The 19,278-nt window shown below is 46.0% G+C and overlaps 1 protein-coding gene across 3 annotated transcripts in view; it reads right to left on the reverse strand.

Moving 5' to 3' along the window:
- ME3 (malic enzyme 3) overlaps positions 1 to 11,637 on the reverse strand; it is a 197,770-nt gene extending 186,133 nt beyond the window's left edge. Inside the window, exons 1-2 of one of the 3 annotated variants that reach the window (XM_067750640.1) lie at positions 11,489 to 11,637; positions 10,915 to 11,112 (exon numbers count right to left, since the gene is read on the reverse strand). In XM_067750640.1, coding sequence (XP_067606741.1) covers positions 10,915 to 11,097 — 183 coding nt within the window. In that variant the 5' untranslated portion in view covers positions 11,098 to 11,112; positions 11,489 to 11,637. Of the gene's footprint in view, positions 1 to 10,914; positions 11,385 to 11,488 lie in introns of those variants that run through there. The other 2 variants (XM_067750642.1, XM_067750641.1) reach the window with 2 other exon arrangements.
- Positions 11,638 to 19,278: the final 7,641 nt, after the last annotated feature.

The raw sequence follows: 19,278 nt of genomic DNA on the forward strand, positions 1-19,278 counted from the left end.
AAAAAAAAAAAGGAATGGGTTCCTGAAATTTTTATGACCAAAATAAAATATTTCTCTTGGCTTTCAAAATCCTCCAAGCCCCATGGAGAGATCTAAGCATAATTATATTGTCACCATCTTTTTAGAAGAGATGGCAGATGGGGTTGTGTACTGTCAGTGTTCACCAGAGCGGTTTCTGATGTGTCCAGGAGGCAATGTGAAAGTAATTCACATCACTAACTTTTATTGAGAGTATACTATGAAGAAGGCATTGTGCGAGCCATGCAGTGCCTAAGAGGGGGTCCTGGCTCTGAAGATGACATCCAGATGGAGACAGACACATCCGTTATGAGTATATACTGAAACCAAATGTAGAAAAGGGCCATGACTACACAGGCTACATGCCCGAGGAGCGCAGAGGGTGAACGAGCCACTTGCATGGGGCATTATCAAGGGAGGTGGCATGGCAGAGGTGGCCCTGGAGAGCTGAGCCCTGAAGATTTTCATAAGTGAACCCACTGTGAATGGTACCCCCAGGAGTTGGGAAACACAAAAGGAAGGAAAAGAACAAAATAAAAGGGCATGTCACAGTCCTAGAGATCTATCATTAACTCTGCTTGTAGATTAGAGGTTTTGTAAAATTATTTAGCTCTCTGAAAATGGGGCCCCTTACAAGGTATGGGCCTACTGCTCAATTTCTGCACATTCAACCACAAAAGGTGGCTGTTCTCAGAGAGAAAGCCATTCTCTCTCATGGTTTGACCTAGACGACTTCTCCTCCATCACCTTCATCTGCCGACTGCTCTTCCTCAGAGTCAGTGATGACAGAACTGCCAGAGAGAAGAGTGTTTTCGCACCCCTCTCCCAAGCTCCCATAGCACTAGTACATGTTCTCTGCATCACACTGCCCTTCTGAATTGAAACCGTCTGCTTACTAACTGGTCCCCACCTCCACCCCCTCACACATAAGCTCCTGAAGGCAAAAGAAGTGTTGTATCCACCACTGAGGTTCCACTGCCTAAAATATATAATAGACACTCAGCAAATGTCTAATGAATAAATTTAATAAATAAACAAATGAGTCTTGGGAGAATTACACAAATTTAGAGGGCAAAGAGAAGGTATCCAGTGATTTTCAAAGTTCCCTCCGAGTCCCAGATTCTGATTCTAACAGAGCCAGCGGGTATGGTCATAGCCCATCAGAGGGCCACAGCAGGGACTGTCCCCAATATAACTGGCAAGGCCCCAGAGCATCAGACTTTATATACCAGTGTAAGTGAGAGGGCACCTGCACACTGGAAGTGGCAGTACAGCAGAAGGGGTGAGGATGTGGGCCCTAAAACAAGATGGCCCAGGTTCAAGACCCAGCTCTGCCACTATGAACTGCTAGACCTCCAGCAAGTTAGCTAACCTCCTTGAACCTCAGCGTTCTCATCTGTAATACGACAGTGTATGTCAAAGCATCGTGATATTGTATTAAATGAGTTAATGTGTAGAAACTGCTTAGAGCAATCCATGGCACATCCTATGTCCAAAAAGATGCCAGCTCTTATCGTTATGACTTGGATTCCTTCCATAAGGCGTTCTGCTACTGAAGGAAATTCAGTATAATACGAATCTAGGCTGGAATCCTCAACATCTCCTTCAGAAACCGGACAAAGTGGGGATGGGAACCGTCTACTGTGAATGGAGACCCAGCTCCACTGAAGTCATGAGGGAACACGACAGCCTTTGTCTCATGGGGAAAGTCCCTGCACAGATCAACAACTCAGAAGAGATGCCACCTTGTGCAGATGCTGCCTCCCTCCTGCTCTTTTCTGAAAGAACAAGGCAAAACAAAACAAAGGAACAAATAGGGTCTGCCTTCTCCAGAGTTCCACACCACAGGGGAGTGTGTTTCAGGACCATTATGCTATGGGCTTCATGGAGATTACTACCAAACAACGATACAGAATCCGGACAAAATGCTTTAAAAAGAATAATATTCTCAAGTTGCTAATCATTCAACTCTATCCCCTATGGTCCCTCTAGCTTTTCATATCACTTTTGAAAGCAAAGCAGCTTTAATTTTCTCTTATTCAAGTTCCTCAAAAGCTGATGATCTTTCTACCCCAAAACCCTCTCCTCAAATGACTGAGTACTTTTTACTCTTTACTTTGTCCTTTGGGTAGGAGCTGTGTTTTCACCAGGCTGCCAAGCAACCATCTGGGTACAGAATGAATGCATGCTTTTAACTGCTGACCCTGGCACCCCCAATCATGGGCTAGCCCTCAGATTTTCATCACACAGTCATAGAGCATCTTTTGTGCTCTGTGTCACAGAGGCAGTGAGACACCACCCCAAGGATTTCCCAATGTATTATACTTTCTACACATCAAAGTGAAGATCTGGAAGCTGACTATAACCTCGTCTTTGCAAACAAAAGTGCCTCACACCATTGACCCCTTTGCAATGGCCACATGAATCAAAACGCCTTCTCCCCCTGCCCTTCACTGTAAGACTGGCATTGGAAAGGAGAGAGTAGATGATAAAAGAAACCTTTGGTAGAAATGACACAAATGCAAACTAAAATAAAGCCGTAACCCCCAGAGCCTACAGAGGCCCAAGAGGACCAAGAGAAACTGGAAACAGAGGCTGGAGATGAGGCTGAAAAAGCGTCCACAGAAACTCCATATAGAGAGTCCAGATTTAGATTGACTTTGACACCACTTGGCCCGTCTGAGCCAGACAACATGAATTTCTGGGTGGGATTTGCCCTCCAGTGCTGCTGTTACAGACTCTATATACTGCTGTTTACCACTGTTTTCAGGACAGGTGGAGGGTTCCCATGTTGACATTTTATTACATGAATCTAAACACATTGCCTCTAGAAGATAAGAAAATATATGCAAGCAAATCTTGAAATAAGACTATTTTAGAGGGATTTCCACAGGATCAGAGTGTCACCCTTGCGTTACAGATGGGTCAACTTCCAAAAGTTGATCTGTTATTTACTTGGCTCTAGAAACTCAATTTCCAACAGAAACTGTAACCTAAAATTGAAAAGACAATGGACCATTAAAGAAAATTACATAAAGAGGAAATAAATCTCCCATAATTCCACTGCCCTAACATGATCATTTTCACACATTTAGTTCCAAGTCTTTTTATAGAGCTACATTTTTCTACAGTAATGCTCATGGATATAGATTCCACTTAGTATTTTGCATTTTGAATTAAGCATTCATAAACATAAGCCAACATTTCTGAAATCTTCATAATGATCACACAAATGCTAATCTAACACATAATATACTTTCTTTGGAGAACAATTCAACTGTTTATAACAACATGTTTATGAGAAAACACTTTCTGAGCATCTGTTTTGGGTTCTAGGAGTAGCAGATCTTCCTCCTGTGCTCCTGCATCCCATCCCACACTTCCTTGATTTCCTGACCCCGAGATAAGAGGCAGTTTCTGGTATGATGTCTTAGCCCAGTTGGGCTGCTATAACAAAATACCATAGACTGGGTGGCTTACACAACAGAAATTTACTTCTCATGATTCTGGAGACTGAAAGTCCAAGACCAAGGCATGGCCGATTCAGTTCCTGGTGAGAACCATCTTCCTGGCTCGCAGATGGCCATTTTTCTTGCTCTACTTTCACATGGCACAGAGGGAGAGGATTAGTGCCCTTTCTCTTTTTTTAAGGACACTAATCCCATCATGAGGGCTCTACCTCCCAAAGGCCCCCCCCTCCAAAATACCATCACATTAGGGAGATAGGGCTTCAACATATGAACAGGGGTGGGGGTCACTGAATCTATAACATGGTTTCCTGTATCTTCAGCAGGGGTGCTGCAGCACGGGGGAATCAGAGAAGTTCAGAGCAGGGATGGGGGCTACCAAGACTCAAAGTAGAGGGTGGGAGCTCTAGGAAGTTGGAGATGCTGACAGAAGCCGGGGTTTCCTATCTCTGGCCCACAGCCTGGACACCCCCCACCCTTCGTTTTTTTCTGTGAGCCTCAAGAATGTCTCCATCCATCTCTGCTTTTCAAGGTACCATCTGTGTCTCCAGAATAGGGTCTCCCTTTCCCCAGGCTTGGCTGGTAAAACTGGAAATAACAAAGGGTGAACATCTGTGTTGTGCTTCTCCAGTCTTCACAGTAAGTGGGCCTCTGGGCACACAAAGGTCTGATGGGAGATTTATCCACATTCCAGATACAAGTGATCTTGGGCATATAAACCCCATAGAGGGGGATACCAGGGAAGGAAAAGCACCAGAGGAAAAGAAGGGGGGCTTTGGTGAAGGGGGGGGAAGGGAAAGGATGAGAGGAAGAAGCCTCAGCAGATGTCTCTCTGAATGATTCACTCATCCAATGACTGTTTACTGGGTACCAAACTATGGACCAGGCCCTGTTCTAAGTACCTTGGATACATCAATGAACAAATAAAACAAAAATCCCTGCCTAAATGGAGCTTACATTATAGTGGGGAAATGCACATAATAACCAAGAGGTATGGTAAGTAGGAAAATTAAACAGTATGTTAGGAAGTATCAAATACTATGGAGGAAAAGTAGACCAAGAAGGTTGAAAGGGCTGTTTACAACTTCCCATGGGTGGTCTGATAGGTCTCACTGAGAAAGTGAGGAGCCTTGAAGAAGGTGAGAGAGTTAATCACATGGTTATGTAGGGGCTGTGTGCTCTACAAGAGGGATTAGCCAGTGCAAAGACTCCAGGTAGGAGCATGCTTGGAGTGTTTGGGCAGCACGTGAGGCTGAGGAGTAACAAAAGATGAGGTCAGGGAGGGTCAAATCATGCAGGGCATGGTAAGAACTTTGACTCTGCAGGGTTTCCAGCGGAAGAGTGACGTGATCAAATTTCGTTTTACAAGGCTCACACTGGCTGTTGTGTGGAGAACAAACAAGAGGAACACAAGGAAAGCAGCTAGGGGGACACTGCAGTCATCCAGCAGAGAAATAGTGGTGCCTTAGGTCAGGGTGGGACCCGTGGTGAGAGCGGAGGGTGGATTCCAGATCTAGTCTGAAGACAGAGCAACAGGACTCTCCGGTGAATTGGACATGGGGTCTGAAAGAAAGAGAGTGGTTAAGGATGTGTGCAAGGTTTTAGCCTCTCAAGGTGTGGTCAACAGACACAGAGGAGCAGATTGAAAGAAACAGGACTGCACGTTGGAGAGCCACTGGAAGGCTCCTGCCTAATCTAGACACAAGACAATGAAGGAGTGAACAAGGCTGGTGGTAGAGGGGATGTAGAGAAACTGATGGATTTTAAAAGTTGGGATAAAATTGACAGTAAATCAAATTAAAATTTCAGATAAGCATTTTGTAGCAGTTTCCCCAATAGCCACTCTTTCTTTCCTTAGTGGTACAGAATTTTTAAGTGGATATATGGGTGCCCGGCTAAAGATTACATTTCCGAGATTCTCTTGCAGCTAGGTGTGGTGTATGACCAAGCTCTGGACAACTGGATGTGAATGGAAGTGATATTTGCAACATCCAAATTGTGTATTTTCCCTTCTGACTGGCTTTTGTATGGAATTATGGCAGAGCCTAAAAGCAACCATCTTGGACCACGAAATGTAAGATGCACACTGAGGATGGCAGAGCAACAAAATCAAGCCACATACCAACCTGCGATTGCCTACCCAGACTTGTTTATGGGAAAAGTACACTTCCGGGCTTCCCTGGTGGCGCAGTGGTTGAGAGTCCGCCTGCCGATGCAGTCGGCAGTCCCTGCCCTGGAGGAGCTCGGTCCCCCAAACTCAGTCCCTGCCCTGGAGGAGCTCGGAGTCTAGCAGAAAAAAAAAAAAAAAAAACACAAAACACTTCTATCTTGTTTAAGCCTCTGAGTCTGGGGTTTACCTTGTTAAAGTTGCCTAACCTTTAGCCTAACTAATACAAGTTCTTTTAGATGTTCCAAGCACAAAGCCCTAACACCAAGTGTTATCAATCCCATGAAGCCAGGACAGTATTTGACAGGGAAGGATTTTTTTTTTTTCTTTCTTTGCGGTACGTGGGCCTCTCACTGCTGTGGCCTCTCCCGTTGCGGAGCACAGGCTCCGGACGCGCAGGCTCAGCGGCCACGGCTCACGGGCCCAGCCGCTCCGCGGCATGTGGGATCCTCCCAGACCGGAGCACAAACCCACGTCCCCTGCATCGGCAGGCGGACTCCCAACCACTGCGCCACCAGGGAAGCCCCAACAGGGAAGGATTTAATTCCAACCTGCGTCTGCTTGTTTGTTCTTAAAATATCTGAACAGTATTTGAGCTTCGATGCCCTGAGTCACTGCACAAGAGGCTTAGATCTAGAGCAAACTGCTGCTTATGGAAATAATGTTCACTTAATAATGCATTGCTTCTTTATCAATCAAGGAGGCCCAACCCAACATCACATCTGAAGCAGAGGTCTCAGGAAGACACATTATGTTATCGGCCTTTGGGACACAAAACAGCATCTGCAACAGACTTCTAATTCGGTGTACAACCCAGCTATCACCTCCTGATTGATCACTAAGCCAAGTGTGTGATGACAGACCCCCCCCCCAACCCAAAGGAGGCAAGATCAAGTTCTACACTGGCACCGAACAAAAACATACTTTAGTCAAAGGCAAATCCCAGCTGTGTGGGAGTCTAATAAATTACCACTGCATGTAGAAGGACTGAGCTAAAACCTGCGTGGCCTCACACGTGCAGCCAGCACTGTAGTGCAGGCCCCCAGGCCTTAACACGTTTACTAATCTACATGCATCTAGTCCACATGTGAAGGCGGTCACCATGCCTTGCAGTTTAAGAAGGCCCCGCTGCATGAAATGCGCTGGTCCATAATCACAGCGACTGGACCAAGCACGCTTCATTCATTCTTTCCCTGACCATCAAGCTGATGGTCTTTCCCAATCATCAAGCTGATGATTAAGGTCAAGTAGGTGTATGTCCTCCCGATAGGCTATTTGTAGACATTTCTCTAGACAACAAGAGCATGAGGCTAACTGTAAAGCAGTGACATTAAGATCCATAAAATTGAGAGGAAAGGGGTTGGGACTCGATTGAGATCATTCAAAGAGCAAATATTTATTGAGCATCTCAAGTCAGGCGTAGAGAATATTGTGTGACAAGACAGTCTCTGTCCTCAAGGTGCTCAGGATCTAGTGTGGAAGACAAATCAACCAGCCATGACAACAGGGTGCTCAGTGCCGAAAGGAAAGAAACATGGAGTGAGAAGACAAAGGGGAGGGGACTCAAGTCTAGTTTGGGGAGTGGGAATAGGACATCCCTTCCCAAAAGAGGCCAGAGATAAGCTGGGGCCAGCAACCTTTTGATGGCTCACTTGCTACTACATGAATAGGATGGGGATGATTCGTCCTATGAAGATACCCTATAAAATGGGGTTGATAATTGCCTGTTTAATGTAAGTAAAATATGTCTGATGTCTTGTAATATGTAATCAGATTTACTCTGTTGCCACAATCTACATGGATAACAGAAGAAGTCATTATGTAAACTTTAGAAGAAAGGCACAATATTAGTTTTTTTTTTTTTTTTTTAAAGGGAAGTTGAAATTGATGTATTGCTGAATGTGCATCAGTCAGAAAATCTAGACTCCTGTAGGGAAGTTGGAATCATCCAGTTCCAGTTCTGTCATCGTTCTGAATGTGCCTGAATCAGTCAAAGCACATGTGGATGAGAATTCTCATTGTGATTCAGTGGACTGAAAATCTGGAGGTGGGCTTCCTCTGCCTACTTCTGCAACAAATGACAATCTCTGTGGCATCACTTGACTTTCTCTGCCTGTCTCTACATCTGAAAATCAGATGCTGGATGAGAACAATGGTTTTCAAAAGCTTTTTTTTTTAAATGACAAGCCACAGCAAAAACTGGCATTTCACATGGTGACTTGGTATAATACTTATGTTTATTAAGTTTAATACATTTACTATTTTTTCATTCTATTCTAACTCATTTCTTTAACATAAAAATGCTGGTTAGACCCAAGCGAATTTCACGTCCAACAATTCCAGACTAGGCCATATCTAAGGGAGCTTCCAACCCTGATTCTGGAACTTGTCAACACGATCATCTAATACTTAGTGCCGTACAGTTTTTAAAATGATTTTACCCCTGCGATCCTCATAGCAGAGGTGTGACATGGGCAGAGAGGCTAATGAGATTCAGCACAGACCGCATGGCGAGGTTATGGCAGAGCAGGGACCAGACCCTGACTGCACAAGAGCAGTGATGCTTGGCCTGTGCAGCAGCTCTTCTTCTCTCAGAGAATTCCATCTCCTGACGACCCTCTGCCCTCAAGCTTCAACTGAAATGCCTCTCCTGATCTGTCAAAAGCGGGAGGCAAACCCAGAGAGCATGTTCGAAGAATGTAACGTTAGCTTTCATGTTCATGCCCTTGTTACACCCTTCAGGAACTACCCAGTGCCTGCCACAAATGCATGAAACTCAGTCCCTGCCCTGGAGGAGCTCGGAGTCTAGCAGAAAAAAATCCACCCACAGACCCACCCACTAAGTACTGGTCCCTTTCAAAGCTGCCCTTCTCTTGTTTTCTCAGTGATAACCTCAGTCGTTCTGTTTAACTCAGCAAGTCTCCCCATCTGGCTGATGGAAAGTGCCAAGCGCCAAGCCTTCCCCGGAAACTCTCTGAGTGCTGGAGGTCCGCAGGACGGCAAGAGGGTGGCACCTCAGTGGGAAGAGAGGGGCGGCTCCTAGGCAGTGATGCTCCCTCCATTGTCTCCCCTCCCTCCCCAAGGGCGAGTGCGGGAGGCCAAGAGCCTCTCTCAGAATCACTGCAGATACCCTCCTCACCCCAGACCAGCATCAGCTGACTTCAGGGATACACAAAAAAATCTTTAACATCATGAAAAGTTCAGGCCCCGAGATTTATGGATAATGACCCATTTATATAATTTAGGAGGAAAAAAATTACATCAAGAACAAGGGCAAGGGGCAAGAGTGCTTTTAGGGAAACATAAACTTAGGGCTAAAAACAAAAAAAGAGACATTCAAGTCCTTCTTTTATTTTTTTTAACTATTCATAAAGCATTAAGTGCTAACTGTAATATGCCAGTATTTCTAAAGCAATGATCGTTCAAACAATCACAGTCAGTAGTGGGAATTTATTATTTTGCTTTCCAGCATCTATCCCTCCTCCCTCTGATGACAATACACAGATTTACTGGGGGGCAGGGTGGGGAGCCATATCCCCTTTATTCTAAGCCAGTTGGTATGGGTGTCCCTAACCTAAACTCTCTCTTTAAATCCAGGGGTGAGCCCTGACTTACTTAAATTATGGTGACCGGTTTGGGGATGGAAGGGAATCCAATCAGAGTCCATGAGACAGAAAGACTCTTTTTCTGAGGCTCCAGAGAAAGTGTCCTTTCTCTTCCACAGGAGCTACCAGAAGAAAATGTCTTTCTATCCCTGGATGGTGTGGTATGAAAAAAGGAGACGGGGGACTGTGGCAGAATCCGGGTGAAAGACTCTACTGGATGGAGTCTGAGGATGCAGCTGACCTTGCAAAAGCAGAGCAGAGACCCAGAGAGAACCTGCATCCTTAAGGACGCCATCTGGACTGCTGGGTCAAACCCTTCCTTCCTCTAGATATTTAGCTAAAGAAATCTCTTATTTGCTAAGCCAGTTTGAGCTGAGTTTTCTAACACTTGCTACCAAAGTAAATTTAAATTCATAAAACACCTTACCTATCCCAAAGTAGTAATATACAAAGGATTTAGGGTTTCTCTGGGGGGAAGCAGGGATTGTAGTGTGACAGATGGAGGCTGAGAGAAAATTTTCTTTCTTAGCTTCTATTAATTCTGCAGGAAATAATCACAATACTTAGTATCTATATAATTGTTCCTATTTCTCAAAAACACCTTTTTCACAAGTAATTCCTCACTTGAATTTCACAATCCTGATTCAAAGAAATTATTCAAACTTTTATTTTGTAGTAATTACTTATTTACCAAGCACTTTATATAGTTTAAAATTTGATTTCAAGTTCAGTAATTCATTTGATTGTCACAATAACAGAATATGGTAGGAATGGTGGGTCTGTCATAATATCCACTTTAAGCAGGAGAAAGTTGAACCTCAGAGAAATTAAATGAGATGCCCAAGTTAAATCAAGGAGGTGTTGGGAGACAGGCCTCAAATCCAGGTCTCTTGGTTTTAACACCAATGATACTAAACTCTACTCCCAGAAACAAGTGTGTGTGCTCCTAAACACTGGGTTAGCAGTGGGCTGAACTTGACCCAAGCACCTGAGATCCAGACCCAGATTCCAGTGGCAGAGCCAGAACTAACTAGCTGGTGACCTTGGGCAAGTTCCCTTTGTCTTGTTTTCTCATTTGTAAAAGGAGAGGTTTGAATTAGGATCCGTGATGCCCTTTCAAGGTCTAAACGTTCCATAATTCTAGACTTTCTTGCCCTCGCTCAAATTAAAAATCTTTTCCTCAGAATAATTATAACCTTAGCTGACATTTGTTCTCACTGGATGTCAGGTACTGTGCGAAGAACGCTACCTCCATTTTCTCTTTAAATCTCACAACGCTCCCGAGACAACTGCTTCGCTTTTACAGACAGGTAAACTTGGACGGACAGAGGTTAAATGAACTGCCCAAGATCAACAGAATCAGCAAGCATCAAGGGGAGATCTGACCTCAAGCCAGACTGGCCATGAGGACCTTGACCCAGTCTACATTTGTTCTTACGAAAGAAATTAGGCTTCCTGCATTACTGATTACCACTTTCCACGCAGAAGAGGTGTGGTAAAAAAGCCAAACCGAGTTACACCAAGCCTCCCCAAGGCAAAAATGTAAAGCCGCTGGAAGGGCCTCTGGAAGGATCCTCCCCTGGCCCAGGGGGCGGGGCGCCCATCCCGCGGGCCACAGAATAGTGGCTTGGGCCGTCCTACCCTTCCGGACCTTTACCTTGTTGAGATGCGGGTTCCGGGTGACATCGTATCCGCGCTTCTTCAGGGGCACCGGGCGCGCCAGGCCGGCCTTGGAGTGGCAGCCTCGGGCGGGCGCGGGGGGCTCCCAGTGCCGGACAGCGCTGCAGGCCCGGCCGGGTAGGAGAGCCAGCCGCGCGCCCGTGCCCAGCGCGGCGCCCATGGCCCTTGCGCAGACCTGGCACGGGGAGACACCAAGGTCAGGGGTGCCTTCCGGCCAGCCAGGACCCACGCGCGCCGCGGGGCACCGAGCCGGTGCCAGGGACGCGTGCTCCGGGAGAGGGCAGGGGTCTCGCAGGGTTTAAGGCGCCAGCCCCCCGCCCCTCCCGCGCGGCCACCTGCGCGGCTCTCTCTGCTCGCTTGCGGTGCACAGGCCTCGCCAAGCCCCCGGCAAAGCGAAAGCAAGCTCAGGAAGCCGATCCGGTGCGGGCCACAGCCCGCGCCACCCACGCCCCCATCCGCGAAGAGGAGAAAAGGCGACTGCGCGCCGAGGGTTCCCCGAACCTCCAACCCCGCTCGGTAGCTCGCCTAGGTCCCCTGCTTCCCCTGCCCACCTGTGCTGCGCCCGGAGCTGATGTCTACGCGGCCGGGCTGCGGGGCAGGCGGGGCGAGACGCTGCGGGGCCGTTATACCTCTCCTGCCAATGGCTGGACCGCGCCGGCGGCCGCGAGAGCGCAAGGCTGGTGCGTCCTGGATAGAGCGGTCCAGAAACCTTTGTTCGCAGTGCGGGGCCTCCCCTGAGTGCGTGCGAGGAGCACCTCACAGCCGTGTGCACTTACCGCCCCGGTGACAAAATGAAGCGTAGGATACTCCCTGAGCCTGTCCGTCTTGACAAGCCATACGCACAGAGGGGGCTTAGCATTTAGGGATCAATGTACCCTCTTACAGTCCCACGATTTGGAGAAGGCCCTGGCTTCTGGATAACGAGTAGAAACCCTCAGGCACCCAGGGCTGTGTTGAGTTGCGTTGTGCTGCCGAGTACAACAGCCATTAGCCACACGTGGCTCCATACCTTTAAACAAATTACTTTGAATGGAATAGTATTTAAATTCTAGTTCCTCAGTCACACTAGCCACATATCACGTGCTCAAGAGCCACTTGCACATAGTAGCTCTGGGACTGGATAGCCCAAGAATGGAACATTTCCATCTTGGCAGAAAGTTCTATCAGACATCGCTGATATAGGGTCCCCAGTTACTAAGCAGGCTCCTGGGGACCCCACGGAGCCTGCCATAAATTGTTGGGACCAGGCAAGAACCTTGGCGTCCATCTAGCCCTGAATTTAATTTTACCCTTTTTCCACACAGTAGCCAGGAAATTCCTTTTAACACGAACATGTCATTGTGTGTGGAATAAAATCCTGACTCTTTCTGGTGCCCACAGGTTATCCTGTAGTCTGGCTGCTGCCAGCTTCTTCAGCCTCATCCCACTCCAGTCTCCCTCTCACTGAGCTCTGGCCACACTTGCTCCTTCCTGTGTTTCCACCCCATCCAATTCCCTCTCACCTCAGGGCCTTTGCACTTGCTATTGCCTCTGTCTGGAATGCTCATGCTCTCAAGTCTCCACTAAGTTGTCAACTCGAAGGCCTCTCCTCCACTCCATCCAATGTCAGCCTCCACTAGGGACTAAGAAGTGAAGGATTTTTTTCCATTCTTAAAACTTAACACAGCCAGTAGTTAGCTCGTTTTTCTAATTGTTTATTGTCTGTCTTCCCCTAGAATGTAAGCTTCATGAGGAAAGGCTCTTTGCCTATAAACCTGTATCCTCACTTCTAGCTCGGTGCCTGGTACATAGTTGCACAATAAATAGTAGTTGGGTGAAGGAACGGAAGTGGCAGCCACTTTCATAAGGATTGTGAACCCTCAGACTGCTGGACAAAGGACATGGTCCTCTACTCATTCCCCTTCAAACCTCCCATGCAAGCAGCCTTCAGAATGTGCACTCTGGCTTTGTTCTAAGTACAAAGCAGGTATTGTGGCACTCGGGGCTGCCCCTGCCTGGATTCAGGATTCTCTCCTCTCCCTCAGAAACAATCATCTCCTCCTTCACTCTCTCCCCTTTCCAGTCCAATCTCCAATACGCAGCTCAATTATCTATATAAAACATTACTTTCCAAAACAGAATTGAAATTACCTGGTGGGGGGATGGGATGGGGACCAAGATACAGATTTCCAGGCCCCTGCCACAAAGATTCCAGTTCAGTAGGGTTTAAATGCCTGAAGTCGGGTTTACTCTTGGACTGTACTCTTATATAAACACATTAATGATCCTTTTTTTTCTTAAACCAGTTTGAGTCAGATTTTTGGTTGCTTACAGCCAAGAGTATTAACTGATACTTTTCCTCTCAACACTGTTTTTATATCTGCCAAACTTCCCACCAGTCGACAAACATCTTGAGGGTAGACTGTGTGTGTGTGTGTGTGTGTGTGTGTGTGTGCTTCCATCTTTGGTACCTGACACATAACAAATCGTCCAGAACTTTTGAATAGTCTGCCTTTCCTCAACACAATGACCGTTGTCTCACCTGGAGCACATTTAATAGGTAACCTCAGTCATTTGAAACTTAACTAGAAACCAGGATGTAATCAAAGGTTCCCAAATAAGCCAATATAATTTTTATACAATCTATTCACTAGAGCGCGTACAGCTTACGTCTAAGATTCTCTCACCTGTGGCCTATATTCTCTTAACCCAGATGTAAATCTAACAATATTGTTTTTCTTTCGCATGTGTTTGATCTTTGGCCAAGTTAAGGAAAGGTTCTAAAGGCAGGTTCACCAGGTGGGGCAGCGGAAGGCAGTGACAAGAGGAGAGGGCTGCTCTGTTCTACAGACCCAGGTTCTTTCTCCAGCGTGTTGGTCTCCTCTCCACGGAAGCACGAATACCACCACAGCAGCATCCCAGCCAGTGGAAAGGGAAAAGAGGAAATGGAGGGCACTCCTTTAGGGAAATGATGCGGAAATGGCACACATTACACCTACTCACGTTCTGCTGGTGAAACCTGTCACACAGTCACAGCAGCTACAAGGAAGCCTGGAAGTATTTTCTCTAGCAGGAAAGGCATATATCCCCTCTGCTAAAGCTCAGCAGGGGAGTCTACTACTAAAAGGAGGAAGGGGAGAATGATTCCTGGGGACTAGTAACGACCAGTCTGGATGTAATACTCATTTTATATGAAAGTGCTTGGCGTGGAGTGGAGGCTCAGAAACGGTTAACTATTATTATTGGCATGCGTGGTTTCCATCTCTGCTTTCCCTGGCACATTCCTTACTTTTAGACCTCAACACAGGATTACAGAGGCCAGGTTCAGAGCCACGGAACTATTTCAGAACTTCTTCAGCTCCATGCTACTCTGACTTCCTTAGCAAGCCAGCCCTGTGGTCTGGTCCAGCACTAGAAAGACCTGATGGGTCTCCATCATTTGTCTTGGTCTCTCTGCCTTCACATCTCATCTACTGACTTCTGCTATGGTTGTAATGCTGCTTCCTGGGGTGGCAGGAAAGGAATCCCATTCCCATCCTCCCTGGTCAGAGTTCCCATATTCCCCTTGCATTTAGTACAAATTTGGTACATCGGTAAAAGGGCAGGAAAGCAGCTTCAAATTAGGGTTTTAGCTCGTTTGACTGCCTTGAAACAAGACCACTGGTCTCTTGTAAGGAGATTTTAATGAGCCTCCCTATGCGTTTTTAAAAATGGAGGTGCATTAAAATAATTATTTTCCAGCTAATCCCATTGCTTCACAAATGTATAATATTCTACGCAACGTGTTATGAATGTGGCGAGCTCTTTAATTCACATCGCTGCTAGGAATATCTGGAGACACTTCAACTCTGTTGTTTACACAGAAAGCGGACCGTGAGGAACATTTACTTCCCCCCGGTCCTCATACTCGCCACTCCGCATACATGCCCTGCATTCTGGGTCTTTGCTCAAGCAGTTTCTTCTGCTCCCAACACCTGCCAGTTGAAGCCCTGCCCTTCAGCTTCAGTCAAACACCACATCCTCCGGCAAGTCTTCTCAGATTCCTCAACCTGCAGCGGCTCGCCTCTCTCCCACATGCTCCCCAAACTTTATCTGTATGCGTCTCCTCTTGCACTTTTATAGTCCGTCTCACTGGGAAGTGATTTATTTATGTGCCCTTTTTCTCTGAGCCTCACAGGAGGCTCACAGAAGTCAAAGCAACAGCTTTTCATTCAGATGGTCCTGAGTTCACCAGTGACCAGCTTGTGTGACCTTGGGCATTTTATGTGACCTCTTTAAACCATATCATTTTCCTGGATTAAAAACTGGTCTAATATTAGTTCCCACATTGGTTTTTGGTGGAGCAACGTAGTCATCTGTTTTTTTAAAGCTCATTGTAATGCACTTACCACATGCCAGGCGCGGTTCTAGGAGTTTATAAACATTAACTCACTTAATAGTTAATGGTTAATAATATGAGTAAGACTCTTTTTGTGTGTCTATGAAATACTGAGCTGGTTGTAAGCTATCTACCTCGGCTCCGGATCTGCCTTTCTACACGCTGGCTTATGGCTGGAGTTGGTACTCTGCAAACCAGTTCTTTGGGAGCAGCGGGTTTTCTATTAATTCCTGTCAATAGAGGGCAGTAGGGGGAGACTGAGGCTGGAGAGGGGAGATGTCCTCCTTTCTGTTTGCTTGCCATTATTTCCTTTCAGTATCCCCTCCAGCCACAGCCTTTCACCCACCATCAACCATTGGTCCCAGCCTCTTCCACGCTCTAGAACCAGCCTCACGAGGCTGCTGAAAACTCAGCAGTAGGTCAGTTTCTCCATGTGTCCAGCTTCTGATGGTCCCAGCCTCTTCCCTTTTCTCCAGCCTTAGAAATGGGAGCTGCTTCCTACAGTTACTCTCTGTGGTTGCCCTTCCCTCTCATTCAGCCCTCTAACACCTGTGAAACCAGTGCTTTCTATTAAATTCTTTCTGTTGAGCTACACCTACTACAGTTTTCTTGACTGGTACAATTATTAGCTCCATTTTACAGATAAGGACATAAGACCTGGAGAGGTCAAATAACTCACTGAAGTGGGCCAGGATTTAAACCCATATTCCAGAGGCCATGGTGGTGACCGGGACACGAAGGGCTTACATTTGGGAAATGCTTAGCCTGGCCTGGTGTGGGCAAACACTAAAGGGACAGTGATAATCTGACCTCCAATCATCATCCTCATCGTTACTCTCACCGTTGCATCCTACATGACAACTAGCACAAGGGTGGGTACAATAAATGCCCATGGAACTGAATTTGATACACCTGAATAGGGAAGGACAACGTGGCATAGAGGGACCACAGAGCCTCTGCATCTGATCCCTCTGACTCCCTCCTTCGGAGCTGTTTCCAGGGTAACTGATTCTCCTTCTCTTCTGATCCCTCTCTCCACCTCCCTGCCACCCTCTCCCTGTCCCTTACGTGGGAATAAACAGTCCTCTGACATTCTGAAAAAGTCACAAGGAGAAATGAAAGAGTAATTTTGTTGGGTAGCAGAAGAAAAGATGTTTCTTATTTTTCTATTGCATTGCATTCTACTTCTCTAGTCCTCTGTTGCAGTGCCATAATTTTGTGATAGCTAATTTTAACAAGAGAAGAGTATCTTTGAACTAACCACACTTCTAATAGAGGTGGCTGTCAGATCCAGTCACAGCTGCATATTGTTATCACAAAACACTTTGAAATCATTATTTATAAACTCATTCAGCCTTCTGTTCAAGCAATTGTTGTACCAAACATAATTGCTTCCAGATAGAAGGATATAACATACTGCAGTTTTTTTTCTCATTTAGTTTTGCATTGCCTGATTCTCATCTAGTTTTGCACTAATCCTGAACAGGCTCGCTTCCCTTCCTGGCCTGACCTACAGGCCAGTCTTTATTTTCATGGCTGGTTTAGGCACAAACAATTTATAATCCATTTCATACATGCCCCCGCTTCCGTCCCGCAGCAAGAATGCCAAAAGGAAAATGTTCTTGATCAGGGTGACCAGGGAGAGAACGAATAACCAGCACTTCTTGTGTATTCTCTAGGCCTCTGGGTTTCCCAGAGGTTGTTTTTAAAAATCTATTTTCTGCCTCTCTTGAAACACTCTATTCAATCACTCAGTCCTCTGACAGCCACCAGGCCATCCTTCCCTTCTGCTCCCAGTCCCTTGACCTCACACAAAAGTTAGACAAAGATGCAAGAGGGAGGAGATATGGGAATATATGTATATGTATAGCTGATTCACTTTGTTATAAAGCAGACACTAACACACCATTGTAAAGCAATTATACTCCAATAAAGATGTTAAAAAAAAAGTTAGACAAAAAGGCAACTGCTTGAAAAAGGCAAGATACGGAAACAGAAATTCATGGCAGCAGCTGCTAGGCTAAGCAGATGATAAAGGGGAACAAATTTGTGCCCTGGGTGTTTGTTCGGAGGTCAGGGCGGTGGCTCAGCGGGGTGAGGGGCGGGCTCTTTGTCCACGGTGTGATTCGCCCATCTGGCCCATTCAGCATCCCCTGCACCCGCTGACCCCTGATTCACCAGCTCAGCTCCTTCCCATCTTCGGCTCTGAGCTTGTTAAACTGTAATGAGCATAGCCTCCTGCTTCCTCGTTGACTTTGCAACAGTCCGGACATACTTCCATAATGGCGGGGGGGGGGGGGGGGGGGGGGCGGGGATGGTTTTCCCTGTTGACAGTCTTATTTCTCAGTGGGACAAAAATCGTCAGCTTTCTGGAGGAATCAAGGATCTCACTAGAGTCTGGGTTATTTTTGCTTTCAGTGTTTTTCAAGTAGATTTTCTTTATGTATATAATTAGTGAGATTGACAAGCCTAGTCAATTCCTAGTGAACAGTGATAAGGTTCTCTTCAGCTCCTTATCGCTTCAGTTGGCTTTTGTTTTCCCTTCTCACAAGTTGTAGCCACTCGACCCCTCCCCTCACCTCTTATTCAGCCTTAAATCCCCCTGCCCAATTCACTGAGCCTTTCCCCGAAGAGATGTACTTTGTTTCCTTTGTGGATTCACAGGTTAGAGCTTCAACTTGTATGGTTTATTATTGCTCTGGATGTTATCTGTGTCATCAGGCAGCCCACAGAGCAAGCATTCACTGGGCTGTGAAACCAAATGTGGATTCTGACCAAAAGGTCAGTGTTTCTCCCTCCAGGTCATACCAATTATTCCCTGCAGGCCACTCATTATCAGGAAAATGCGCTTCTCAGAACAGGCGGATTCAGTTCTCCTCAGCTTGAATTTGGGGCTTGGTTTCAAATCTAAAAGACTGGTTTACAAAGGGTACAAGTGGAGACTGATCCAGCAGCATCCAGGTGATATGGACGGGAGAGACACCTTTTTGCTTTTCAGGCACCAGAATTAGCTCCACTTCGTTTTATGTTTTTGCAGGCTTGACCCTGCTGTTTCAAAGCAGGTTTTGAGATTTGAGCTCCATCAACATGTTATTTAACACTTTAATTTGCACAGTAAAATAAGGGATAGAAACCATGGTCACCATTTCAGGCTGTTGTCTCAGATTTTTGCCAATATAAATTTCAACTTCTTTGTATAGTAGCTGAGAGCTTTCTCTTTGGAGGCAGATATGTCTGCGTTTGGATACTCGCTAGCTGTGTGATCTTGGGAGATTTACTAGATCTTTCTGAACCTCAATTTTCTTATCTATAAAACAAGGATGATAGTAACAGTATTTAACTCATAAAATGGTTGTGAGCATTAAATACCTGTACACGGTAAATCTGCAATAAATAGTAATTATTGCTATTTCAATGCTTCCTCTGTATTCCCACAGAACAGTTCTGGGTGTATCATAATTGCTAACTAAACATTGGTTAAATTGCACTTGACTAAATTTTCAAAGATCCAGCTTTCAAAGAATCAGTGTGAAATATTGGTATATCTCCAAGGTGGGTAATACCCAGAGTAGAGGCTGAATGTTCAGTGAGTTTTAGCTGTATTTTAATTATCATAGAAAATACACACAAACACACACACACACACACACAGTATAAACTTTTCAGATACCATTTAAATGGATGTTGAATGTCCCCTGGGCTCCCCCATCTCACGGTGCAGGTAAGGTCACTTGCACCACTAGCCTTTAGTTTGCTAGATCTATGTCCCTCCACGTATCAAATGCCAAGGCCTCAGCTCACTCCAACCTTGTGCATATCTAGGATTCTGCCCAGCAGAGAGGCAGGTTTTATAATCTGAATTACACCCGTGGCTCTGCTGCTTCCCTTCTGCTCACTGGGCTGTGGCCATCTGTTCCAGTCCCCAGCGCTGCTGCAACTCTGCTCAGATCCCTGGCGAGTGACTCTGACCACTGTAACTTCTGA

Source organism: Pseudorca crassidens, chromosome 9 (assembly GCF_039906515.1).
Source record: "Pseudorca crassidens isolate mPseCra1 chromosome 9, mPseCra1.hap1, whole genome shotgun sequence".
Lineage (NCBI taxonomy): Eukaryota > Metazoa > Chordata > Mammalia > Artiodactyla > Delphinidae > Pseudorca > Pseudorca crassidens.